Raw genomic sequence first — 25,602 nt, 5'->3', positions numbered from 1 at the left:
AATTCTGTTGCACCCCACGAGGTCACAATGAAGTGATTATAAGTAAGCTAATTCCCTCCAAATGGGAATGCCTATGAAATTAGTCACGTAACCAGGTCTGAATCTCAGCCACTCCCAAATTCCCTCCCCTCGACTCCCCCCCCCCCACCCACCCACCCCCTGACACCCCCCCACTCTCCCCATTCCCCCCCCCACCTTTGAAAATCCAGCGTAGTACATACTCTTCCAAAGGAGCAGCTAAATAGGCGGATCTGTCCCTGCCTGCAAGTAGTCGGAGTTTACCAGTGCTACTGCAGGCACTGACTGGAAAGTTTTTTAACCCTAGGCAACTTTTCTTCCAGCAAAACAGTGGAGCTTCTCTCCCGAACACCCCACCCCCTCCCTCTCTCTCTCTTTAGGCTGTACGTCTTCCATCTGTCCCAGCCTCACTGACAATGAACTCCAAGTTGTCTCGTTCTATTTAAAAGCTGACAGCAAGAAATTCCATTCTTGCTGGCGGAGAGTGAAGGATATGCCATTTCCTACATTCGTAGACAGAAAGCAGGAGGTTGGATTCTATGTATGAATGTCTGTATGCGTGTGTGTGTGTGTGTGTAGAGACTAAGGAGCAGGGAGCAGACAGGATCATTCAATAACATGTTAGGTTGTCGCTCGGTGGATCTGCCTGGTTTAAGCGGCCCGTTCGTATGAAGCATGAAAATCCTGGGGGTAGTGGTTCTGTTGACGGAGCTCCTCACTGCAGGTAAGATGTCTTTTCTATCTGCGCCGACATATTCAAGGCTTTTACTCGGAGAACGGGACGTGATATTTTACAATCAGCCGCCGCACAAGTTATAAACACTGACGAAATGCTTGTGTGGAGCCCCTTCAGGGACCAGTCTGAAAACGCTGCAGTGGTTTTCTGGTGAGAACTTTTTTTTTAATCGAGGCAAAGTTGCCATAGATTTTAGCAGAGCGAGTTTTATCCAACTTTTTCTTAGACTTTTCAATTTCCACCCCCCCCCCCCCCGACCCCGCCCCCGCCCCCTGACAATTTGTTCAATGTTTTGGCCTCATCGACCTCCGACTGCCAGTGAACAGGGCGCTGATGTGGACCCACACTGGATGCCCACTGTGGACAGCTGGCAATAAGATGGCATGCGTGAGCGCCTCAGTTACCTGCACGCTCCCAATCCCAATTTGCGACCCTCCCTCGCTGGCCTGCTCTCAGTCAGGCCCAGTCCTGGTCACCCATCAGCAGGGTCTCCAAAGGCAAGGTTGAGAACCCAGCCTGCAGGCTCATATATTCCCCCATATTAAAGCATGGAAAGAGAGGTAGGAGTTGGAATGTATGTTTTAACAGCTTTAGTGCGAAACCTTGTAGACTTTCACCTATCCCAGGTCCTTTACAGCTTTAAGGAAATCCTTACTGGACAGTTTGAACTGGCACTTCAATTTTTGCCTTCAAAATATTTTTTTGCATTGCATGCAGCTAAAGCTAGGCTGGCTTGCGCCAGTTTGTGTTCCATGATACAGCATGATTTAGTAGGGAGCTTTGAAAAAAGGAAAAGGCTCTCCAGACAGGAGCCTTGAGCTGTAGAACACCCAGAGCGTAGTGCTGTCTGGAGGCTGTACTGTACATTCACAACTGGCCATTGATAGAATGATACAGCACAGAAGGAGGCCATTTGGCCCATCGTGCTTGTGCCTGCTCTTTGAAAGTGTTGTCTAACTCCCTTGCCCTTTCCCCATAGTCCTGCAACTGTCTCTCCTCTTCAAGTATGCATACAATTTGAGGAGTTCCTGTTACCTCTGATATCCTGCACCATCACTGCTGTACATACAATACATATGCTGGCAACCAGGATTTTAATCTGCTGACTTTCTTTCAAATGTTGCAGTGGTGACTTTTTAATCAGAAACAATAAAAAGAACCCTCCCTCCTTAGTGGATAATGGGAATTAGTGGATAAACCAGAATCCCCAAATTTTGCTTGGACTCCTGAACTCTCCTAATTAGTAAGCTATAAAAGTGGAACTCGGTACCTGCATTGAAGCCTGTAGTGATACTGGAATTCAGTGCATGCATGCTTCAGTGTAGATGCCCAGCACTATTGCATTACTAATCAGGAAAGCCTAGGATAGGAGCTTCTGTTTTGTTCTGATGTCGAAAAGACAGAACGAACTCTTCAAAGTGCCCAGGTGATCCAAACTGGACAACCTTGAAATGCAGTTTTGCAGCAGTTTGGAGTTATACTGCAACCTGTGCAAACTCCGACTTCTGCAAGAGTTCTTTGGCAAGGCGGCCTTGCGCTGAAATGCTTTGGGATGTCAGATGATGTTACGTGACCCACCATCGTGTGTCGGTGAATAACCAAAAGTGCTGCACATCAGCACTAAAGTAGACCTCTCCCTGAAGCATGGGTACCAGAAGCCTGACTGCCTCCTTCAGCTTCTGCCTGTACCACAAGCAAAGTGGCCAAGAGACTTTCCATATCACCACTTGATGGCAGAAAAGTGACCCAGTTTAAAAAAGAAAACAGCGAAGAATTTCACAAGCACTGCCTGTGCCAATACACAAGTTAAATGCCAATGGCAGTGCTATTTATTTTGGCTTCTACTTTTGAAGACAGTACAAACCAAGTGAATTTCCCCAACAGGAGGGTGGAACTGTGAACTTGGAGAGTTCCACACAACAATATTGGGATGAGAGAATCCCACAAGCTAGGCAGCCGTGCAGAGAGAACATACATAGGGAATTAGCTGACTGCCCATGGAACAACTTTAGAACATTTTCCCAAACATCAAAAAAAAAAATTGAACATAGCTGGTGATAACTTGGGTCTCTATGATAGGCATTGTTGTCTAAGATTGGATGACATTTGGAAATTAGGCATCAGTGAGGTAACCCAGTTTAAATATGCTGTCAATTGACCTATGTTACTTGAAAGAGAGTTAATACTGCTTTTGTATACAGTAATGCACCAAGTATCTTTATTTCCTGTTAAATGGTATCAAGTTGAGCAAAATTGTTTGATATTGCTATGGTTTTCTAGCAGATGTGCAAAAACTGTAACCAGCAACTCACTTTCAGTAAAATATGAGATGCCTGTGATACACTGATAAATATGCCACTCTTGAGTTGTGTAGTTTTCCGAAAATATTGAAGTGAGTATGTCAGTAGCAATGTCGAGGTATCTGGAGCCACCATCAGGGCTTTTGACTCCAATCAAACTCAGATTGATGGGTATGAAGGCTATTCAGCCTGTTGCCTGTAAGGGTCCTGTGTGAGCCAAGGGACAGTCTATTTTTTTGGCTGGGAGTAACTCCATAGGAGGTTAATTGGCAGTGAATAAGGTCACAAATGATTTAATGATGCCTAGCAAGTAATGTAACAGAGATATATTTGAGGCTTATTGATACAAATAGCCTGGGTATGAATCTCAGTGCTCCACGGGCACTTAGAATCCTGGACTGAATTCATAGGAACAGGGGAGACCATTCAGCATTTCGAGTCTGGTCGGCCATTCAATTAGAACATTGCTGATCTGTACCTTAGCTTCACTTGTGCACATTGGTTCCATAAGTTTTAACACCCTTGCCTAACAAATCTATCAGTCTCAATTTTGAAGTTTTCAGTTGAACCCCTCAGCTTTTTGAGGGAGAGAGTTAAGATTTCTGCTACTCTTTGTAGGGTAGAAGAAATTATTCTTGACATCATCCCTGGCTCTAATTTTAAGGTTATGCCCCCTTGTTTTGAACTGCCCCGTCATAGGAAACAGTTTTTCTCCATCTACCCTGTCAGGTTTAATCATCTTAAATGCATCAATTTATATCACTGCTCAGTCTTCTACACCAAAGGAATACAAGTCTAATCTACACACCCTGTTCTCATATTTTAACCCTTGAAGCCCCTGTATCATCTTGTTGAATCCATGCTGCATTCTCTCCAAGGCCCGATATCCTTCCTGGGGTGTGATGTCCAGGACTGAATTCAGGGCATATCCACTTTAGTCAGCTTTGTAACGATAGATGCAATGGGTGCTACAGGAGTTAAAATGCTGGCCTTTCACCTTTGGAAGTTGGAATTTAATTGAGCTCAGATTGATGTATTAATCTATTGGCTGTGAAAGTCCAGTGTAAGTTTAGGCAAACACCATTATGGAAATCTATGAAGTTATTTAGGAAACAATTGCAGGAATGAGCATCTCATTGAATGACAGGTGAGCAAGAAGGGTTCTGTACTCTGAGGGGGCCCATTTGTAATTGCAACAAACATCTCCTGTTGACACATGCTACTGCACACACAGCTTCTCACTTTTGCCACAGTAGCCTGCTTATAGCTAGCTCAGCAATGTTAAAGATAGTCTCTGCTGTCATTTGACAGTAAACATAATTCTGAGCGGGAGTAGGGGAGGGTGCGGGGTGGTTATAGTAATCCCACCATGGAGTGTGCTTAAAACAACCTGGATTGTATGATTGTAACGGGCTCAAGATACACATTGACATCTACACTGAACAGATTGTCAATGAGAAATAAGGATATTGGCCCTGTGACAGCTGCTTTGGTTTCTAATGAAGGAATTTAAAAAGATGTCATTTGGTGTAGATTTTCACAAACTTAAAACAAATATAAAAGGAAGATTTGTGTGGGCTAGGGTTCAAAGTCAAGCTGTAGCTGGTGCTCAATATTGCAAAAATGAGGATCCTACAAGCTTTTCTCTAAAAATGTGACATAATCTTGCCATAATGTTACATAATCTTGTAATCATAATCTGACTTCACTAAACTATTTGACCAAAATATAAGAAAATACAGTTGCACTAGTTTAAAGACTGGTATTGGCAGGAACAAAACTCAGTTGGATTCAAATGCTAGCTGAATTGTAAAGCCAGGAAAGGTGGGACAGCTGGCCCTGTGAGAAATTCTGTATAAAACGATCTCAGGCAGCATGACGGAGTTTTTGACAGCTATACTGCAACCAATGCAGAGTTGAAGTGAGGTAGCCCATGTTCTCTAGATATTTGCAAACCAATGTCTGTCCTCTCAGATGCATCCAAATGATCTCATTTAAAGAGGAGCTGGGGAGTAATCCTGGTGCCCAGGCCAATACTTATCCCTCAGCCACTATCATGAACAGATTATCTGGTCGTTATCACAATGCTGTTTGTGAGAACTTGCTGTGCATAAGTTGGGTGCTTTTTTTGCCCTGTATTAGGGCAATGATGACACTTCAGAAATGCCTCACTGCATGTGAAGTGCTTTGCGATGCCCTGAAAGACAGAACATGCAAACAATTGTGTGCTTTGTTTTTACAAACTGCACTAGTTCCAGCAGCACTGAACTGCAACTGCATTATTGGCCCCGTTGAATCTGCACTCTCCATGACATTGTGCCTTAACCCCAGCGTTAAAAGAACAGGCTGGATTATATCAATGTGGCATCTTCACCTCTTCACTGATGGCCTAGTCTGAATAATTCTGCCAATCTGAATGTTTTGCCTAAATTGGATTTTGCCATTCTTTTCCCCATGAGCTGGAAATGTTCTATATCGACGCACAACTGCATGTAACACAATAATATGTCATGACTTCTCACTAGATCACATGGACTGCTTATGTTGACATGTAAGCTAGTAACACTAACTTATCCCCTTAATAACAACTTGCATTTAAACAGCACTTTTAATATAGTGAAAAATCACAAGGCGCAGGAACATAATCAGACAAAAAATGGACACTGAGTCAAAGAAGATTAGACTGGATGACCAAAAACTTGGTCATTAGAAAAGTTTTAAGAAGCGTTTTCAAGGAGGAGTGAGGGAGCAGTGAGGGGAAGGAATTTGGGAGGGAATTCTGTCTCTTAGGGCTCAGTGAATTGGATATAAACATGCAACTACAAGCAACAGTAACCGCACAGAAAGCCTTTGAGTACCCAACAGGTAGACGCAAGACTCTCTATAGGTTACCTAGGAGGCTCAGTCTGAGACTGTTTATAGTAAAGTTGCAGCAATCAGCTTTTCTAATTATATGTGGCATGTGCTTTCAAAAATATTTCAGTGGTGGTTTGACATATTTGCTGGTGTGCAGTGAAAAGTTTTATCTGTCTGTCAGTTGGGTTTCTTCACTGTAGTGAATTCTACAACTCTTCAGATGCAGTGTTGACCATGGAGTCATGATTTGGGGTTAGCCATGAAAGGGTGTGAATCGTTTTAGCAATGGCCCGTGATTACTGACAATCAGATGGTAGACGACAGTGATTGACTGGCATAAACAGCATAGAATGGCTCTGCTGCTTAATTCCCTGACCACAGTCATTCTTATTGTGGTGATTCCAATCACGTCCGAACTCCTTCATTCTGGAACCTTTCTAAATTGTTACTCGTGGCATTTAAACTGTTCCTTAGAAAACTGACACAAATATCACGATGTCTTTATGTGGCACACAGCACAAATCAAAGTAAAAATATCAGTGAAAGTTCTTTTTATTCCAGTTTTCATGCTTCCAAATAAGAGACCACCCTTTTTATACAGAATCCAACATCAGGACTAAGCTTGACAGATCAGCTGGGCAAGGCAATAAATAATGGCACCATACAGACCCGAGAGGCTCTGGGTTTGGATCAGTGCTTGATTATAATGCCACCACCCCCCTCCATCTTTTAAATTTTAAATGCAGCTGCAGTCACTCCGACAACAACTTACAATTATACAGCACTTTTAACATAGCAATGCATCCCAAGCACTAGGCAGGAGCATTATCAAATAAGATTTGAGCCATATAAGGAGATATTAGGACAGGTTTTGCTCAAGGAGATGGGTTTTACAGTGTCTTAACAGAGGGAGAACTTTGACACGTGATACAGTGAAGCTTTTCTTACCTTCAATTATTCCTCTGATAAAGAACTTCGACTGAACTGCATTGGGTTCATTTTGCCATGTGCTCATTTAAGGTGAGAGATGTTTGTGATCGAGAACTGTCGGAACTGAGCACTCCCATCGATAGCTTATAATACCTGAATCACTGAGCCATGCCCAAGAAATACTTCAGTTGCTAAGTGCTCACTGGGTGCTCACTTATCCTGTTTGGACTTGACCTTCTAATACTGCCTTCCAGTTTATAGACTATGGCTTGTCTCAAGGCCAATTTGCTGTTTGTATTCTCCTCCATGGGGTAATTTTTTCCTTAAAGGGAAAGCTGCCATCATAACGCCAGAGCCCTTTGAGTTTCTGGCATTAGAAATCCCGCTCAAACGGCCTTGGTACTCTCCTGTATATGATGAACAATGTAGAGTGAAAGAGTTTTTAAAAAAGGTTAACCTTTTCACTTTCTGATGTGGTGCTTGGCTGCACATTCTTTCCTCTTTCTCAGAGAGTTGTAGGTTCAAATTCCACTTCAGAAACTTGAGTCTGTAATCTGGAATGCTGCACTGTCAGAAGTGCCATTTTTGGATGACGTGTTAGACCAACTGTTCTCTCAGCTGCATCCAAATGATCCCATTTAAAGAGGAGCCGTGGAATACTCCTGGTGCCCTGGCCAATGTTTATCCCTCAGCCAGTGTCACAAACGGATTATCTGGTCATTATCACAATGCTGTTTGTGGGAGCTTGCTGCGCATCAACTGGGTGCTGTTTTTCCCTGCATTATGACAATGATGACACTTCAAAAATACTTCATTGCATGCAAAGTGCTTTTGCATGCAAAGACAGAACATGCGAACAATATGTACTTTGTTTCTATAATTTGCGGTAGTTCAATATGTACTTTGTTTCTATAAATTGCGGTATTTCCAGCAGCCCTGAACCACAAGTACATTACTGGCCCCGTTGCATCTGCACTCTCCACGACATTGTGCCTTAACCCCAGCATCAAAAGAACAGGCTGGATTATATCAATGTGGCATCTTTGCTGATGGCCTAGTCTCTGTGATCTTGCCAATCTCTATCCAGATATATAGGGGTTGATCATCAGTTTATAATATCTGAATCACTAAGCCCTGCCTGACGAACACTTCAGTTTTCTGCTATGAGTCTCACCCGCTTGGAAGCTACGCAAATACACACAAATCACCAAACCAGAGAGGAGCCTGTTAATCTAGTTAATTTTCAAACTGAGCTCTAATGGGTGAAAGGACAGTGTGCTTGTGTACTGTGTCACTCAATCCCAAAGTTTGATTTTAAGAAAATGAGTTATGTTTTCCAATTAACGATTTAAGCCAAACATTATAGGGAACGCTAATTGTTTTCACGTTTTCCATTTTATTTTCTTTAACTGACACCATTTAGCAACAAGAGATTGCCAAAGCAAAAAGGCCTTTAAGCAAGTAATTAAAACCAGAGCTGTTCAATCACAAGTTTCAACCTAAATTACGTGACAATTTTATTATTAGATGAAAAGCTAACAAATAAAAGCTGAAACTAAAATACTTTATTGAAGAAATGCAAACAGATGCTGAAAATTATGATTTTAAGTTAAAGCTGTTTGTGCTGTTTGAAAATGTTTTTGAACTTCAAGCTATTCCATCATGCATCAGACAAAATGTCATTAGCATTGAACAGCAGAATGCAATTAGAATAATAGGTGGGATTTGCTGCAATAGTTACAATGCTGGACTTGCTGTGAAGTGACTCAACATTCAACCTCTGTCTCAACTTACCTTGGTAGGATGATGGCCACTCACACCTAAGTAAGCTGGGAGAGGAGTGGACCTCTTTTCAGTGTCAGCGATTTATGTGCAGAGAGTCCCCTGTACACATAGGCATAATGCCAGGGTGCCCCTCCAAACATGGGCATATTCCTCTGACCTAACTTCCAAAGCAAGCAGTGCGTGCCTGAACCAGGAAGTCCGAGACTCTACAAAATAGAGCTCCTCAGGCCACACTGTTATAATGTACAGGAGCTGCCAGCTAGCGGGTGCCTAACTGACAGTGGCCCTCAGGAGTGCTGTGAAGCTGGGAAGAGCACAAAGCGATAAGTGGAATATAAAATACTTTTTTAATGGCAGTTGCACGTGAGGTCACTGCAGTCTTGATGAGGCCTAGTGGAGCCAACTTGGTGTTGGATCTGCTCGGCGTTGTTGAATTTTGCTGAAAGTTCCTTAAGCCAGCGTTATGCTCCCTCATTACAATATGAAAAGGATCTAAGGAAGTTGCCCAGGTATTATGACACAGCAGTTGGTAAGGCTGAGTTATTTAGAAATCCCAGAGGGAAACTTTAAACAACTGTCATAACCTATATTTTTATTTTTGTATGTTTGAGATGCAACTCCAAATTCAGGAATCAGGCCACCAGTTCTTGAGAGGTTTTATATCAAAGTATATGACACATTTGTTAATTTACACAAGTTAAATATATAAAAATGGTTACACATGGTTACAAATTACTATGATAACTTTTAACAAATCCCCAAACTAATCTCCATTAAGGCAACAGCAACCCACAGACTTAAGCAGACATCAGGCAAACTATTTTCATCTTACGAATTCAAAATGAGGTTCCTTTCATTTTGGTTCTTGTCGAGACAGTTGCTGGCTTACAACTGCTTTGCTCTTGCGTTGTCTCTGCCCTGCACACACACAACTGCTATCTGTTATACCCACACAGCTCATTGAACGTAAACTCTCATTGTATCACCAGCCCCTTTGAACTCCACCTCTTCTAACAATAAAACCCCTTTTGTAGTTCCAATTTTATTAGTAATACAAACATATTGCTTGGTCTCTGCTAGCTAGGTGCCAGATTTCACCCCACTTCTTGAGTGCTCTATTCAAAAAATGCAAATACACTCAACCTCTTACATCTCAAAACTAGTACACGTCAAACCACCCAGACTAGCTAGCTTTAATCCAATTAAGACACACCCACAGACTAAACCTCTATCTTAAAAAAAATATATATTTTCCAATAATATGATGTGAATTAGTAGCTTCATGACACAGGGCACCTGAAAAACTCCCGGGGTCAATTTGATATCAGATATGTAACTTTGGGCTGCAGGGCACAGCCTTTAACAACCTCCTTCCTTCTATTTTGCACCTGGAAAATGAGCACAACTCGTGTCTACCCCAATGAGTAGAGCACCAAATAGCAAACTAGTATATCAGCCAATGCAGGAAAAAAGAACCGAAGTCTGATGATGGTCAAACAGCTGATTACCCGCCTGGTTCTTTCTCCTCCCCAAGAGTCCCAGGGCACCAGTTCGAAACTCTTGGGCAGAATTTTACAGCCCCGTTTTGGTGGGGAAGGGGCCGTAAAGTGCGGCGCGACATTCTAAACCCCGTTAACGACAGCCGGAATGTAAAATCCCACTGCCGTAAAATTCCGCCCTTACGTTTTGCACAAATGAACACGGTTTCTGGGAGAGAAACAAGGGGAAAAATGATCATTCCACGGTCAACCACAGTCCTCTTTTAAAAGCTACAGGATCATTTGTTAAAGGGCAACAAATGACTTGAACTCAGACTTTCCATTGATTTCAGAAATGAGAGAAACTTCTGAGGTTAAATGGGCTTATGGTAAAATGCTGTTGAAACAAACTAGGTGTAAATATTTATTGTACAATATTGATACAGTGTAGCGGTATAACATTAACAGTATCTATTATAGTGTGATGCTTTTGCTTCCTGGTTACAGATATCTGTAAGGCCTTGAAGGTCATTGTAACCCCAGGGCCTGTGGTGGAGTTCTCAGAAGGACAACGGGGCACCCTCTTCTGCCGTGTATCTCAGCAGAAAAGGAGGAACAGTTACTTATCTCTGGTCTGGCTCTTCTCAAATTCATTGTACGACAATCAAAGAATCCTACGGCTGAATCGAACAGGCCACGTGCAAGCATTCCGTAACTGTAGAGAGCGCCGTTGTGAGCTCCAGTTCTTTGAGCAGGGCCTCGCCAAGGTTTACGTATTGATCATCAACAAGTTTCACAACAGTGATGAAGGGCATTACAGATGCAAAGTCCAGGAAATCGCAAACCTGAATAGGAGGTGGCTGTCAATATCTAATGGAGACAACACCACAGAAGTGAAAGGTAAGAATAAGCTTTGTATTGATCACTTAGAGTAGTATTGCTTAAAGGCGCAAATAAAATGGTCGGATGCTCGCCAAATCATGAAGTTAAAAATGATTGAACTGCCCTGTAATTGCCATATTAAAAACAAAATGTAAAGCCCCCACATATAGCTCACAATTCTCTCGTTGGCTTAGCAACCATAGAGGTGAGGAAAAATGCAGTTGTATGTAACATTTACTGTATTTAATTGCATATTACACCTATGAGTGATTGCACTACATTAAATAAGTGTGTGTGTGTGTGTATAGTGATTAAAAGCTATTGTTTTTGTGCTTGTACAATCCTTGACCCAATTCCAGCTCTCCTCTCAGACTCACCATGACAATTTCTCCATCCAGGCTTTCCCATGATCCTTTACTTCAGCCAAGCCTCTCACAATGACTTCTCCATAGTGATCCCTGTTATTATGCTTTTCTTTGAGAAGGGGTGGCTGTTTCATTGTGTTGCAGTACATTGTTCTAGGTTGACACTTAATTTGTTTTGTTTGAGAGCCTTTCAACCATTAAAAAGAGGGAACTTGGCTACAGTCGTAGGCAAACCCCGGAGAGCTAGTCATGTTCTATCCTCTCTCTCTCACGCTCAGTCCCCTCATGGTAAACTCTTAATTCCTCCACTGATGTTTCATCTCGATTTTCTATTGGCCATGGTTTGTCTGGCTAGATTTCAACAGTTAACATGTTGCCTTCATTAAGATGCATTTGCATTGGAAAGCCCAAATCTTGTAAACCTTGTTCTAGTTTTCTCTTTGAAAAAAATCTCACAAGATGTTTTCCAAGATCTGGGGGAGAGATTTGAAAACAGAAAAAAAACCTTAGTTCTGGCTTGGCTCAGCACTGACACCATTCATTTCAGCTCAGTTTTCTGATCCAGCTCCAAATTCACTTTAATTGTCAATTCTGTCTTCTGAAAACACTTTATGTAACCTTGCTGAAACTTGGCAAGGCTGAAAAAAAACCAAAACCTTACAAGCTGAAACCTCATAATGGCTAACCGTCTGTTATCTTGCAAGCAGTACTCGTTTTTGAGCACTGAACCAAATTTCACCCCATAACGATCCAATAAGGTAAGAAGAGGAGAAGTAACTATGCATGACTTACAGCACAAGACAACGCTGATGAAAACCCCTGTCAATATACAGAATAGGATATATATTCCCAGTGATCCATTAAACAAAATATTTGAAATGATCCCCCCCGAGAGAGAATGGGAATGCTTTCAGCAAGGTAAGGATCAAACCAAGTTATTTGAATATAGCAGTCTGATTGAAGTGGTAATGTATCTCGCAACTCACAGTGCTGCAATGCTATCACACAAGAAGTGTCCACAGTGAGATAATCTTGCATTGATCTAATTATTAAGTGACAGAGAAAGCTATAAAATTCTAATGTCAGCAATGTGATTTTAACTTGTGGGCTTTGGTCTTTTCTCAACATTTATTCTTTCAAGGGCGTCACTGGCAAGGCCAGTGTCCCCAATTGCCCTTGAACTGAATGGCTTACTAGCCCATTTCAGAGGCGGTTAAGAGTCAACCACATTGTTATGGATCTGGAGTCACATTGTAGGCCGGACCAGGTAAGGATGGCAGATTTCCTTCCCTAAAGGACACAGGTGAATCAGATGATTTTTATGGCAATCATTATGGCAAATTATAGTTTTATCATTTACTGAGATTAGCTTTCCATTCCAGGTTTTATTCATTGAATTTAAAAGTCCACCAGCTGCCATGGTGGGATTTGAATTCATGTTCCCAGAGGATCACTGATCTAGTGACATTACCACGACGCCACCATTACCTCCAAATTAATAACATGCTACAAGACAAGGCTCTGGGGGATGGCACAGAATGGGAGGGTTTTCTGTTCATAATCTAATGATCTTATGAATCCACCCAGAAATATTGGCAAAGGAGAGTGCTTTTTGCAAGACATATTAACCTATCAAGGTAGCTTAAAATGCAGAAGACAAAATTATGTTGAGTAAAAATTATAAAGAAACTCCAAAAAAAATGTAACAGGAGTCAATATTTGCAAGGCATCCATAAACTGAGAAGTGTTTATTTTTCAAAAATATACTTTATTCATAAAATTTGTAAACGTACTTAACAAAGCATTTCAACTTGAAATTTACAGAAAGTGCTATAAAATTCAACTTGTCTCCATTCAGTGCTCATACATGGGGAGGCAAAGGTGTAGTGGTATTGTCACTGGGCTAGTATTCCAGAGACCCAGTTTAATGCTCTGGGGACCTGGATTTGAATCTTGCCACAGCAGATGGTGAAATTTGAAATCAATGAAAATTTGAATTAAAAAAGTTTAATGATGTCTATGAAACCATTGTTGTAAAAACTCATCTGGTTCACTAATGTTCTGTAGGGAAGGAAATCTGCTGTCCTTACCTGGCCTGGTCTACATGTGACTCCAAACCCACTGCACTGTGGTTGACTCTTAAAACGGCCTCTGAACCAGGGACGGGTAATAAATGCTGGCCTGGCCAGAAATGCCCACGTCTCACAAACGAATTAAAAAACTCCTGAGGTGCCTCCATACAATTGTAATTCTCTTCATATTTACAGTATATGTAGGCATGCAGCCTGGGGGCTAAACATTTCGGACTGAAAATTACAGAAGGTGCAATAGAATTCAACTTTCTTTCATTCAACGTGTTCCCCTCTGAAGTCTCGCAATATAATTTCAAACTCCTGTATTCACAAATTCAGACATACAGCCCAAGGAGGTTCTTCAAATTTTCCAGTCCCTCAGTGTACTATGGCTAAAAGATCTTAGACAGTGACCTTTCCTCACTACGCCTCTGTGGTGGCTGTCCCAAGCTTTAGTGTGTCCATCAGCACATATTCTTGGATCTTGGAGTGTGCCGGAATGCAAAACTTGTTTGAGGACAACTCTTTGCACTGGACGACCAGAAAGCTTTGGGCAGACTAAAGAGCCTCTTGATGATCTTCCATCTGCAGTTGATGTTTGTCTCAGTGTGCATCCCTGGGAACAGCCCATAGAGCACAGAGTCCTGTGTCACAGAACTGCTCAGGATGAACCTCGACAAAAACCACTGTGTCACTCTCCAGACCTCCTTTGCAAAGGCACAATCCACAAGGTGGTGAACAATGGCATCTTCCCCACCACAGCCACCTCGAGGGCATGTAGGAAGGATCTGACAGGGAGGGCCTTTCTCACCACCAGCTAAGCTACCACTTGGTGCTTGCTTGAAAGTTCTGGTGATATGGCATTCTGCCAAATGACTTTGACAAGTCTGCTCAGGGAACGATCGGACGGGATATACCATCTCTTTTTCCCGCAGGGCCTCTAGGATGTTAAGTGCAGGCGTGCCCGATGGGCTTGTGGTCAAAGGTGTTTTTCTGCAGAAACCTTTCCATAAAGGATAGGTGGTGTAACTGCTTGGAGCGTTCTGCAGCGGCGTGGCCAGACCCAACCTTCCCAACACCGGGAACAGGTAGAACCTCAGCACGTAGTGACACTTGGTGTTTGCGTACCAAGGGTCTACGCACAGCTTGATGCAGCCGCACACAAAGGTGGCCTTCATGATGAGGGTGTTTATGGGTATGTTTTCCCCCCGTTGTCTAGAGGTTTGTACAATGTGTCCCTGCGAACATGGTCTATTTTCAACCTCCAGATGAAGTGGAAGATAGCTCCGGCAATCACCACGGTGCAGGAGTGAGGAATGGGCCAGACCTGTGCCATGTACAGCAAGAGACCGCCTCACACCTGATGAGCAGGTTTTTACCCGCAAGGAGAGGGAACGTTGCTCCCAGTTTGAAAACTGCTGGGCTACAGGACTGAATCTTGTAGGATTGAAAAAAAGATCAGGTAATGGGAGGATGGGTAGACAAATAAATTAGACCAGTGTTTTCCTGCTTGGGTTCCATTCTCTACAATTTTAACCAGGGTTTCTGAACAGGAGGCAAAGGCCTGAGGTCAGTGGGTATCCTTCTTGAATCTGTGGATTGTGGTCTGACATAATTGAAGCTGCAACTCTATTTTCAAAAATGCATTTGTGCTTGGGATGTGGGTGTCGCTGGCTAAGCCACCTTTTATTATCCATCCCTAATTGCCCCTCAGAAGGTGGTGGTGAGCCACGATGTTGAACCGCTGCAGTCCAGGTGGTGTAGGTACACCCACCGTACTGTTAGGGAGGGAGTTCCAGGATTTTGACCCAGCGGCAGTGAAGGAACGGCGATATAGTTCCAAGACAGGATGGTGAGTGACTTGGAGGGGAACTTGTAGGTGGTGATGTTCCCATGCATCTATTGCCCTTGGCCTTGTGGGAGGTAAAGGTCGTGGGTTTGGAAGGCGCTGTCGAAGGAGCCTTGGTGAGTTGCTGCAGTGCATCTTGTAGATGGTACTTGCTGCTGCTACTGTGCGTCAGTGGTGGAGGGAGTGAATGTTTAAGGTAGTGGATGGGGCACCATTCAAGTGGGCTGATTTGTCCTGGATGGTGTCAAGCTTCTTGAGTGTTGTTGGAGCTGTACTCATCCAGGCAAGTGGAGAGTAGTCCATCACACTCCTGACTTGTGCCTTGTCGATGATGGACAGGTTTGGGAGAGTTAGGAGGTGAGTTACTTGCTACAGAATTCTAGCTTCTGACCTGCTCTTGTAGCCATGGTATTTATATGGCAAGTCCAGTTCAATTTCTGGTCAATGGTAACCTCCAGGATGTTGATAGGGGATTCAGTGATGGTAATACCATTGAATGTCAAGAGGAGATGGTTAGATTTTCTCTTGTTGGAGATGGTCATTGCCTGGCACATGTGTGGTCTGAATCTTACTTGCCATATCAGCCCAAGCCTGGATATTGTCCAGGTCTTGCTGCATATGGACATGGGCTGCTTCAGTATCTGAGGAGTTGTGAATGTGCTGAACATTGTGCAATCACCAGTGAACATCCCCAGTTCCGACCTTATGAATGATGGACAGTCATTGATGAAGCAGTTGAAGATGGTTGGGCCTAGGACACTACCCTGAAGAACTCCTGCAGTGATGTCCTGGAATTTAGATGATTGACCTGCAAAAAGCACAATCATCTTCCTTTTGTGCTAGATATGACTCCAAGCAGGGGAGAGTTTTCCCCCTGATTTTCATTGACTTCAATTTTGCTAGGGCTCTTTGATGCCATATTCAGTCAAATGTGGCCATGATGTCTAGGGCAGTCACTCTCACCTCCCCTCTTGAGTTCAGCTCTTTCATCTATGTTTGAACCAAGGCTGTAATGAGGCTGAGAGCTCAGTGGCCCTGGCAGAATCCAAACTGTGCATCAGTGAGCAGGCCCCACAAGGAAGGTTTAGACCTCACCCAATGTGGCCCACCAGCTCCCCCCAACACTCCATCCCACAACATCCCCTTTGAACCCTTGGACTCACATCTTCCTTTCTTATTCTTTCATGGATGTGGGCATCACTGGCAAGTCAGCCAGTGTTTATTGCCCATCCCTAATTGCCCTTGAGGGGTTTTGAGCCACCTTCTGGAGGCAATCAATGCTGGAAATGTACTGGCAGCTACGACCCCTCTCCTACTGTGACAACTGCTGTGAATGTGAAAGGTGAGGAGAAGAAACATGTTACACGTGAGATCTTTAACAAAAACTAATTAGTGTCTGTCATGTTTAAACCTGTGCATTTGATAATAATGATCAAAGGAGTACAAAAATCACATGGCTATTTTTCTTTGCTCTGAATTTATCAGCAGTGCGTGTACCACAAGCAACTACTGCGCTGGTCTCGGAGAGTACAAGTGAATCTTCGACACTCTTTGAAGGTAAAATGGTTTCACCTCTCAGATTGAATTGCATATTAACACTATGGGAATCTCTGGTCATGAATTAACCAACTGTCAATGACTTCTGATGGGTAGGCGGTGCGGAGGAGATATATCAGGATGGTTCCAAGAATGAGGAAATTTAGCTACAAAGTTAAGCTGGAGAAGCTGGGGCTTTTCTCCTTGGGTAAAAGGAGATTGAGGAGATCTGATAGAGGTGTACAAGATTATGACAGGTTTCGATAAGGTAGGCAAAGAAAAGCTGCCCCCCCCCCCCCCCCCCCCCCCCCCCCCAACCCCGTTAGTTGGTTGTACAAGGGCCAGAGGGCACAGATTTAAAATTTTGGGCAAAGGATATAGTGGGGATGTGAGGAAAACTATTGTAGCGCTTGCTGCATAATGATCTGGATCTGGCTGATTCCAAGGGTGGTGGAAGCAGAGTTGATCAATAGTTTCAAAAGGAAATTGGATAGGCGCTTGTAGGTAATAAACTAGCAGGGCCAGCGGGGATAGAATGGGGGAATTGGATCTGACTGGATTGCTCTTCAGAGTTCATGAACTTGATGGACTGAATGGCCTCCTTCTGTACCGAAATGACTCTGACTCTATGACCAAGGAAAGTCAGAAAGCCAAGAACAAATTACGCGACTCCAATCTGATACAGGATTAAATGCCGCGGTCACTTCACTGCACTACAGCCGGTATAATAAACAAGATAGGAACAGGGAAGCCACTTAGCCCCTCAGGCCTGTTGCAGCATTCATTTAGATCATGGCTCATTCGTATCATGACTCTATCTAGCTGCCTTGCTTATGTTGCCATTAAATCCCTTGCCTAACAAAAATCATTCAATCTCAGTTGTGAAATCTCAGGCAGTTGTGTAGACCAGCAAACTATGGTGTTTATATCTGAAAGCCTCCAGAGGCAGTTTATAAAGACCTGATAATGCACAAACTTCTTCCAAGCTTATCTTGGATCCAGGTTGCAGCAGTTCTCTTTCTAGTATATCGAGGTACATAGAACTTACAACGTAGAAACAGGCTTAACTGGTCTAGGCCAATGTTTATCCTCCATCCTCCCATTCCACCTATCAGCACAGCCTTCTATTCCTTTCTCCTTCATATATTTAGTCACATTCCCCTTAAATACATTAATGCTTTCACCTCGCTTACTATGCAGTTGCATGTTTCAGAATCTAATAACTCTCTGGGTGAGGAGTTCTCCTATGTCCCCTGTTGGATTTATTAGTAACGCTCTTATGGCATTTAGTTCTGGTCTCCCCTCAAGTGGAAACAATTTCTCTACATCCACCCCATAAAATACCTTCATTGTTTTCATGACCTCTATCAGTACTCGGTACCCTCTTTTCTGGGGAAAAAATAACATTTATGGCACAAAGTGTCTTTGTGACAAAACACACAATAAAAAGAGGCATTGCAATTATGAACGTACAGTAAGCCAGCAGAACAATTCAGCACAGTAGTGTGTGTTGCAAAGTGAGCCGCCACAGTTTGCTGCCTTTGTCAATGAGGTATCTGATATCATCAGAAATCCTGCTCTGTAAATTTGAAAATCCCCTTTTTAAACAATCTGGTCAGCAACTTTGAGACTGCAGTGAAGATCCAAGGCTGCTGGCAAGTTTGCAAAGTGTTTACAGAAAATCAAAACACACCTGGACAATCCAATACTGATTTTGGTTCTCCCCGCTATTTTTCAGGCGTCTCAATACGAGGAGTTTCACTCATTATATTTGACATTCAACTTAAGTAGAAGGTTTGCTTCTTTTATTAATGGCAGCGCCCAATCTCACTCACAGTCTTCACTTGCAGCTACTGTTCCCATATAAAATGCGCTGTATTAATTTGAAAGTTTCCTATATTACAACAATAACTGCACTTCGGTGAAATTTTACGCCGGCGGGATTTTATGTTCTCGCTGTTGTTAACAGGGTTAGAATGTCTCGATGCATTTTACGGCCCTGCCCCCAGCCAAAATGGGGAGGTAAAATTCTGCCCTTAAAGTGCTTTGGGATGTCCTGAGGCCATGAAAGTTGCAATGTAAATGCAAGATTCTTTCTTTAATTTACCTCACCTTCTGATTTGCAACAGCTACAAAGTGATTACTTTAGGTACTTTCCGTAATAACTTTTTGGCCCTTCTTGTGCTCCACGTGGTCAACATCAAGGAGATTTCTTTCTATCCTTTAGCTTCGATAGGTAGCCTGTCAAATTCCTTGTTTCATTGTTGCTCAATCGTCCTATGCCTGAATGGTTTCCTTTCCTCACTAGCCAATGCTGCATGTTTTTTTTTTGGTTTCTTTGGCCGTGCCTATTTGTAATGTTTACCTGAAGTCAGGCTCTGCTCCCTCAGTAACCCTATTCACTGAGAATTACTACAAATGATTCTGGTCTTTTCTACGTTGGTGCCTCGTAAGCTCTTACTTACATCTGGAGTCGATTTGCCAATCCTGGCTCTGGCTCCATTCAGGTGTTAGCTCGGAGATCAAGTCTCTCAGTAGTCAGTGTCAGACGCTGTTTAAACAGTGGAGAATTCTCAAAGCATACATTCGAAATAGATCATTTTTCTTCATCGGCATAGCCAGTGATTGGTGCAAGGGGTCAACATATGACCGTCTCTCACCCACTCAGTTTACTATTGGTTAAAAATCTCCATTTCACTCCCAAGTGCCTCTGTTGTCCACCTATGGCCTCCTTGTTTGGCATGCAAGTCCATGTGGGTTTCCAATTGGACTGCCTGACTGTGTGCGCTGATATTCAACCGTTCCAAGTTCCATTTCCATTCTGCTATCCCCCATCCCCACTCTCCAGTCGACCAAATCTCATTCTGCCACTGTTCGTCTCGGATCTTAATGTTCCTTTGGCCAAAGGTGGGGTCACGTTTATCTGATTTGCTGCAGTGTGTTGACCTTCAGTTTGTTTAATTCCTTAAGCACAGCCGGGGGTGGGGTGGGGAGGGCAGGGGGGTTACGGAATGGTTCAAGCCTGTTCCTGTCAAGGGCTAGTTCAGGATTCAGTTTGCCCGAATCAGGCCTCACCCACAACATTGGCAATGTCCTCAGATCAAAGATGTGAGATTCTGACGATGATGCTGGGTTGGGAAGGCTATTCAAATTGCTCCCTTAAGCACTCGGACACTACAGGTAACTGGCATCAGTTTTAGCGAAAGCCAGTGCCATTTGATATACATATTAGGTGCATTTTCCCAATTTTGGCCAAAGCAGAAATGTTAATTCCAATTTATCTTCATGGCCAGTGCTATCCATACATCATAGGGTAACCAGCCTTCCGGGGCTGCCCTCTAGTCTCAGCAAATACCCTCTGCAAATCAAATATTCATTTCCTGCGCACTGCTACAAGGGAGCAAAAGCATTGGAGATGGGAAAACAGTCTGTTTGAAAGGCAGGGTGTTTGGAGGAGGGATCATGTGAAAAAGCGTTCAGGAATCCGTCCAACCAGAGTTGGCAGCCTGAGAACATCATCTGGCAAACTGCATTGGAACCTTCCTTCACTGACCTTTCAACATTGACTGAGCAACTGGTATTCGGAGAGAATTTGCACAGGAAACATATACTAACAAAACATAATTTCACCGAACAAATAATGGTAACCCACACAATCTAACCCCTGCAGCCTGGTGCTAAGAACTGACCACAAGGTTTTGCAAAGCAACACAACTAAACAACATTATTTTTCACTCGCAGGTCCGTTTCTGGAAACTTCCGCTGTGTTGATTTCCAAGAATCCGAAGGAAGAATGGAGAATTTTTGGAGGTAACGTTCCTTGCCATTCCAGATTAATTCCCCAAGCACAGGAGCAGGGAAAACTCTTTAACAAGGGGGTGTTTTCTTTGGCACATTGGATTAAGTACCTCCACCATGTGAGTCAAAAACTTCAGGATTGTAGGCATGAAAATTAGAAAGAGGGTGGTGAAGAGATTTGAGGATATGACAGGATTTTTTCCTTCTGTACTGCAGTATGTCTTGATAGAGAGTCTTATGCCTAAGATAAGATGCAAACATTGGAGGTCTCGTAGCACTGTGGGAGCATTCCTACCCCTGGACTAGAAGCTCTGGGTTAAACCCCCACTTCAGAACTTGATGGTACAGAAGGTGTGTTCGTAACAGTTGATTATCAGCCTGTAAATCCTTCCAATACTCCTGCTGGCAGGCATTAGGAACAGGAGAGTTTCCTGAACAGCCATACTGGAGAAGGCAATGGCAAGCCACTGCAGTACTTTGCCAAGCATAGTCATGGAGCAACCCAATGGAAGTCCAAGGTTGCCAGTGCTCTCTTAGGGCATAGTACCTGAAGGAAGATGCAAACCATCCAGAGGTAAAAAAATTTGGATGCTAAAACAGGTGTAGTAAGGAAGTTACAGGAGGTAAGTGGTGAAAGTTGGTCAGCCTCGAGCCTTTGGATAGGGAGAGCATTCTAAGGAGAATGTGAACAGGTATTGAGGAAGAGTTCCCAAGCTAAAGGTTGAAGGAGGAACGTAAGGAGGTCAGAGATGGAAGAGGGAAGGTGGTGTAATGAAGGAGGAGGAGCAGCGATCAGGTCTGATAAGACTATGGGAAGATTAGTGAACCGGAATGAAACTTTTGAAGGATAGGGAGCTATTGGCAAGGCCAGAAGTAAAAGGGAGCAGTTTGCCACAGGACAAGACACTGGCAGCTCAGTTTTGACAAGTTGGAGTCATTATGAAGGATATTATGACTCATCCAGTCCACATTTTGTGAGGATGATTGCACAGGATGGGTTTGGATAGCATGAGTTGAATGCACATGGTTGAAGGGGATGGTGAATGAGCAAAAATATTTAGGCCTTGTTCTTGCTTCTAAAACGTTTCCCTCTTTCCCTATTTTTCCATTTAGCACAGTTTGAATCTGAAGACCAGTAAGTTCATCCTTAATGCAAGTTATTGCAGACACTGGGCAGCCGTTGAGTTTGTAATCTATTCTTTACCATTGATACCAGCTGTGGCTCAGGTTGTAACACTGTTGCCTCATGGTCAGAAGATTGTGGGTTCAGGTACCACTCCAAAGACCTGAGTTCCTAACCTCAACTGACACTTTAGTGCAATTCTGAGGGAGTGCTGCACGGTCAAAAGTTCCATCTTTTGGATGAGATGTTAAACTAAGGCCTCAGAGCTCTCATGGCATTATTTTAAAGAAGAACAGAGGAGCTGCCCCCTATGTCCCAGCCAATATTTATCTCTCAATCAACAACACTAAAAAAAGACTGCTTATCTGATCATTTATTTCATTACTGTTTGTGGAAGCTTGCTGTGCAGAAGCTGACTGCTATGCTTCTTGTATTAATGCGGTGGGAACACTTTAAACTTATTTTATTGGCTATAAAGGGCTTTGGGAAATTGTGAGGCTGTAAAAGATCTATATATATATATGTGTGTGTGTGTGAAAATTCAATGTAAACTTTAATTATAAAAATATCACTAAATCACACACAGACTGAAGAGGGTTGTTCCCTTTTCTAGTAACTGAATATATTTACGTTATGAAGAGGGTTTACCCTGCTAACACAAAAATTGACTCTTGCAGTTTACATTGTCGGAATCCTGTTAATGTCTGTGCCTTGTTTTCAGATCTGTATCTTTATGCAACATTGGTGTGCTCCCTGGGGATTATATCGGTGATGCTTTTTGCAGCCATTATTACTTGTCAGACTTTGAAAAACAGGAAGAAAAAAAGAGGTGATTGTGATGACCCAAAAGATAAAGTTGACATTTTTGCACGTCTCCCTTATCAGGCAATCTGTTCAGTTTCACTTTGTTTATACAGAACTTCATCGTTTTTGCTGGTTTTTTTTTTGCAGGGAGAAAATATTTGACAAAAGGCCCCAATAGCAGGTATCGGCTTTGCATAATTTTTGTGGTGAATTTTGTCATGGAAAATTTAATATTTTTTCACTTAGGGCACCCGTTGCCAACTCCGAGCTCTTCCCGGTTCGGTGTAGTCCGGTTAAATGCTGAATAAGGATTGTTGCTGTACCTCAGCAACATCTCTCAGCCGGAACCTTGGAAGAGCAACTCCAAACTAACCAGCCCTCCCCTTCCACCAGCGGGGGCAGGCCCATAGTGCTGGAACGTACAGTGATGCACGATGACCTCGGGCTTGCGTCCTGACATCGGCGCTGTCACGCGACATTTCGTTCGGCGGGCGCACACCGGAGTTGGCTGCGCGCCCGTCGAGAATTATAAGGCCATTAAGGCCATTAACAAACTAATTGATTTCACCTTTGTGCTGCCCGCCAAACCTAGCGATTGGCGGGCTGGCGAAAAGGCTAAGAAGCCTGTAAGTTTTTATGGAAACCTCATCCATGAGCGGGATGAGGTTTCCTAAAGCTATTACAATTCGAATTAAAACTTCCTTTTGAACAATGAAAACATGCCCCATCTCAGCACAGTCACATGAAGGGGCATGTTTCATTAAATTTTTACTGTATTTATTTTTTTAAACAATCGTTGCCTCCGGGAGATTGAAGCGCTCTTTTGCGCGCACGCTCTCCCTCCTTCTCTCTTCCCCCCCCCCCCCCCTCCCCCACCCGCTAGTGCTCAGCGCTACTGCTCACGTCCCATGCTGGGCAGGCCTTAATTGGCCCGCCCGTGTGATATCACAGTGTGGAGCCGATTGCGGGCGGCGGTTGGCTCCTCAGCTGCTTCCGCCGAGCCTGCCCGACCAATGAACAGTCCTGGCCTAGTACATTAATACACTTTGGAAGACAGAGGGAGTAGCGAAAAAGTGTACAAGGCCAAATTTGCCACTTCCTGAGGGGTATGAGGTCTAACCAACAGCTTATTATCTTTTCGTATGCAGATTGGATGTTGAGAACTAACCACGCGAATCTTAAAATAATGGTCTTGTGTTTTCCAGCTCCGGAGAAACAGTGATGAGTACGGGAAGCATGTCCCTCCTACAACCCAAATCCGAAAAGAAAAAGATTGTAGCGCAAGATCCACCGCCACCAATTCCAGTTAAAAGTAGGTTTCAATCGATCACAAACTGTAGCTTAAATGTAAAACAACAATGGTGTCGATTTCTATTCTTTTTTTTCCCTTTGTGGGGCTTTGCTCTAAGCAAATTATCTGCTGAGTTTTTCTATGACAACTGCAACTGGCATTTATATAGCGCCTTTAATGAAGGAAATGTCCCAAACTGCTCTACGTAGTGACTATGGCTTTGCTGTTTTGATTCTTTCACAGGATGTGGGTGTCGCTGGCTTGTCCAGCATTTTGGCCCATCTCTTATTGCTGATGAGAAGGTAGTGGTGAACCACCCTCTTGAACCGCTGCGGTCCATGTGGTGTAGCTATACCCACAGATGCTGTTAGGAAGCGAGTTCCAGGATTTTGGCTCTGTGACAGGGAAGGAACAGCAGTATAGTTCCAAGACAGGATGATGTGTGGTTTGGAGGGGAACTTGCAGATGGTGGTGTTCACTTGTATCTGCTACCCTTGCCTTTCCAGATGCAGGGGTCACAGGTTTGGAAGGTGCTGTCGAACGAGCCTTGGTGAGTTGCTGTAGTGCATCCTTGTAGATGGTACAGAAATATTTTGTTGGCTTTGAAAGGGTTTGGGACACCCAGGAGATGTGCAAGGCATAACATAAAAGCAAATTCTATATTTTTTTACAACTAACTATAGGTCCCAATGCCAATCTTTTAGCCTGAATTGAGTGAGCTGACCTTAGTCATGAGAGCAGAAATGGTGTGCTCTTTCCTGGTTACAATTTAATAACTTTGGCAGGAACCTCCCTACATGTGGACATCAGGTGATAACAGGCACCCCATGGTTGAATATGTCCAGGCTGTGTCTCAAACATTGGTTGAGGTAGTAGGATGTTTCTGGCAAATCAGCATTAACCCTGGAAAGCAGCTAATGGTCAATCAAGATAGAAATGACACTAAGCGAATGTAAGACATTCAAGTCGATTCTAGAAGTTTAACACAATCTTTTAGGAATAACAATATTTTTTCTGATCATTTTATGCAGGCTCTTTATAGAAGCCATTGCTTGACATGGGTGTCTAGCCAATAGCACTAGAAAATGTGACATTTCAAGACAATCACATTTTTGTTGTCATTTTCACCAGGACATATTTGCGAATGTCAGTTATTTATTTGTTTCTGCTGAATATTTGAATGATCTGCTAATACAAACAGATCATGACTCTTCCATGGTGGTTGGGAGGTTGGGGGGGGTGCGGTGGGGGGGCATGATTACAGGTGTGGAAGATTTTATAAGCTATTGATGGGGAGCCCATTAGAATTTTCCTTGTGCTACAGCTGTTGAATTACCTGTGGGAATACCTCAAAGATTTATCCGTCTAATGCTGCAACATAGTTCAGAGGATATTTTGCTATACTATTATGACACAGCCGATGATAAATGCTGATTTGTTCAAATCCCAGAGGGAAACTTGAAACAACTGTCATAACCCATTTTTGCAATTTGTATGTTTTGAGGGGTAGGCTTTGAATTCAGTAGTAATAAGACCACCAAGTCTCGAAGTTTTTTTTTATAAAACTAAATTAAATATTTATTAATACAAAGATTGTAAGCACATACCTATGTCTACAATATTACAACTATAATAACAACAAAAATCCCCTAATTAATCTGACTTTCAGTTACCGCCCCCCCCCCACCTTTGTTAAGGCAATGGTAAAACACATAGATTTAAACAGACCCCTGGCAAAGCACACCCTGGACAGTGACATTCAACGTGAGTTTCTTTCAG

At 43.1% G+C, this 25,602-nt stretch overlaps 1 protein-coding gene across 3 annotated transcripts in view; it reads left to right on the top strand.

Annotated features, from left to right (window-relative positions):
* Window positions 1–248: 248 nt before the first annotated feature.
* Window positions 249–25,602, top strand: part of vstm4a (V-set and transmembrane domain containing 4a) — a 55,569-nt gene continuing 30,215 nt past the window's right edge. The window contains exons 1-7 of one of the 3 annotated variants that reach the window (XM_041176078.1): window positions 249–742; window positions 10,611–11,003; window positions 16,757–16,828; window positions 20,549–20,617; window positions 22,450–22,557; window positions 22,680–22,713; window positions 23,738–23,844. In XM_041176078.1, coding sequence (XP_041032012.1) covers window positions 694–742; window positions 10,611–11,003; window positions 16,757–16,828; window positions 20,549–20,617; window positions 22,450–22,557; window positions 22,680–22,713; window positions 23,738–23,844 — 832 coding nt within the window. In that variant the 5' untranslated portion in view covers window positions 249–693. The remainder of the gene's footprint in view (window positions 743–10,610; window positions 11,004–16,756; window positions 16,829–20,548; window positions 20,618–22,449; window positions 22,558–22,679; window positions 22,714–23,737; window positions 23,845–25,602) is intronic. The other 2 variants (XM_041176077.1, XM_041176076.1) reach the window with 2 other exon arrangements.

This window comes from Carcharodon carcharias, chromosome 28, assembly GCF_017639515.1.
Source record: "Carcharodon carcharias isolate sCarCar2 chromosome 28, sCarCar2.pri, whole genome shotgun sequence".
Lineage (NCBI taxonomy): Eukaryota > Metazoa > Chordata > Chondrichthyes > Lamniformes > Lamnidae > Carcharodon > Carcharodon carcharias.
Note: the sequence above shows the minus strand (reverse complement) of the source record. Positions and strands in the feature narration are given on the sequence as shown.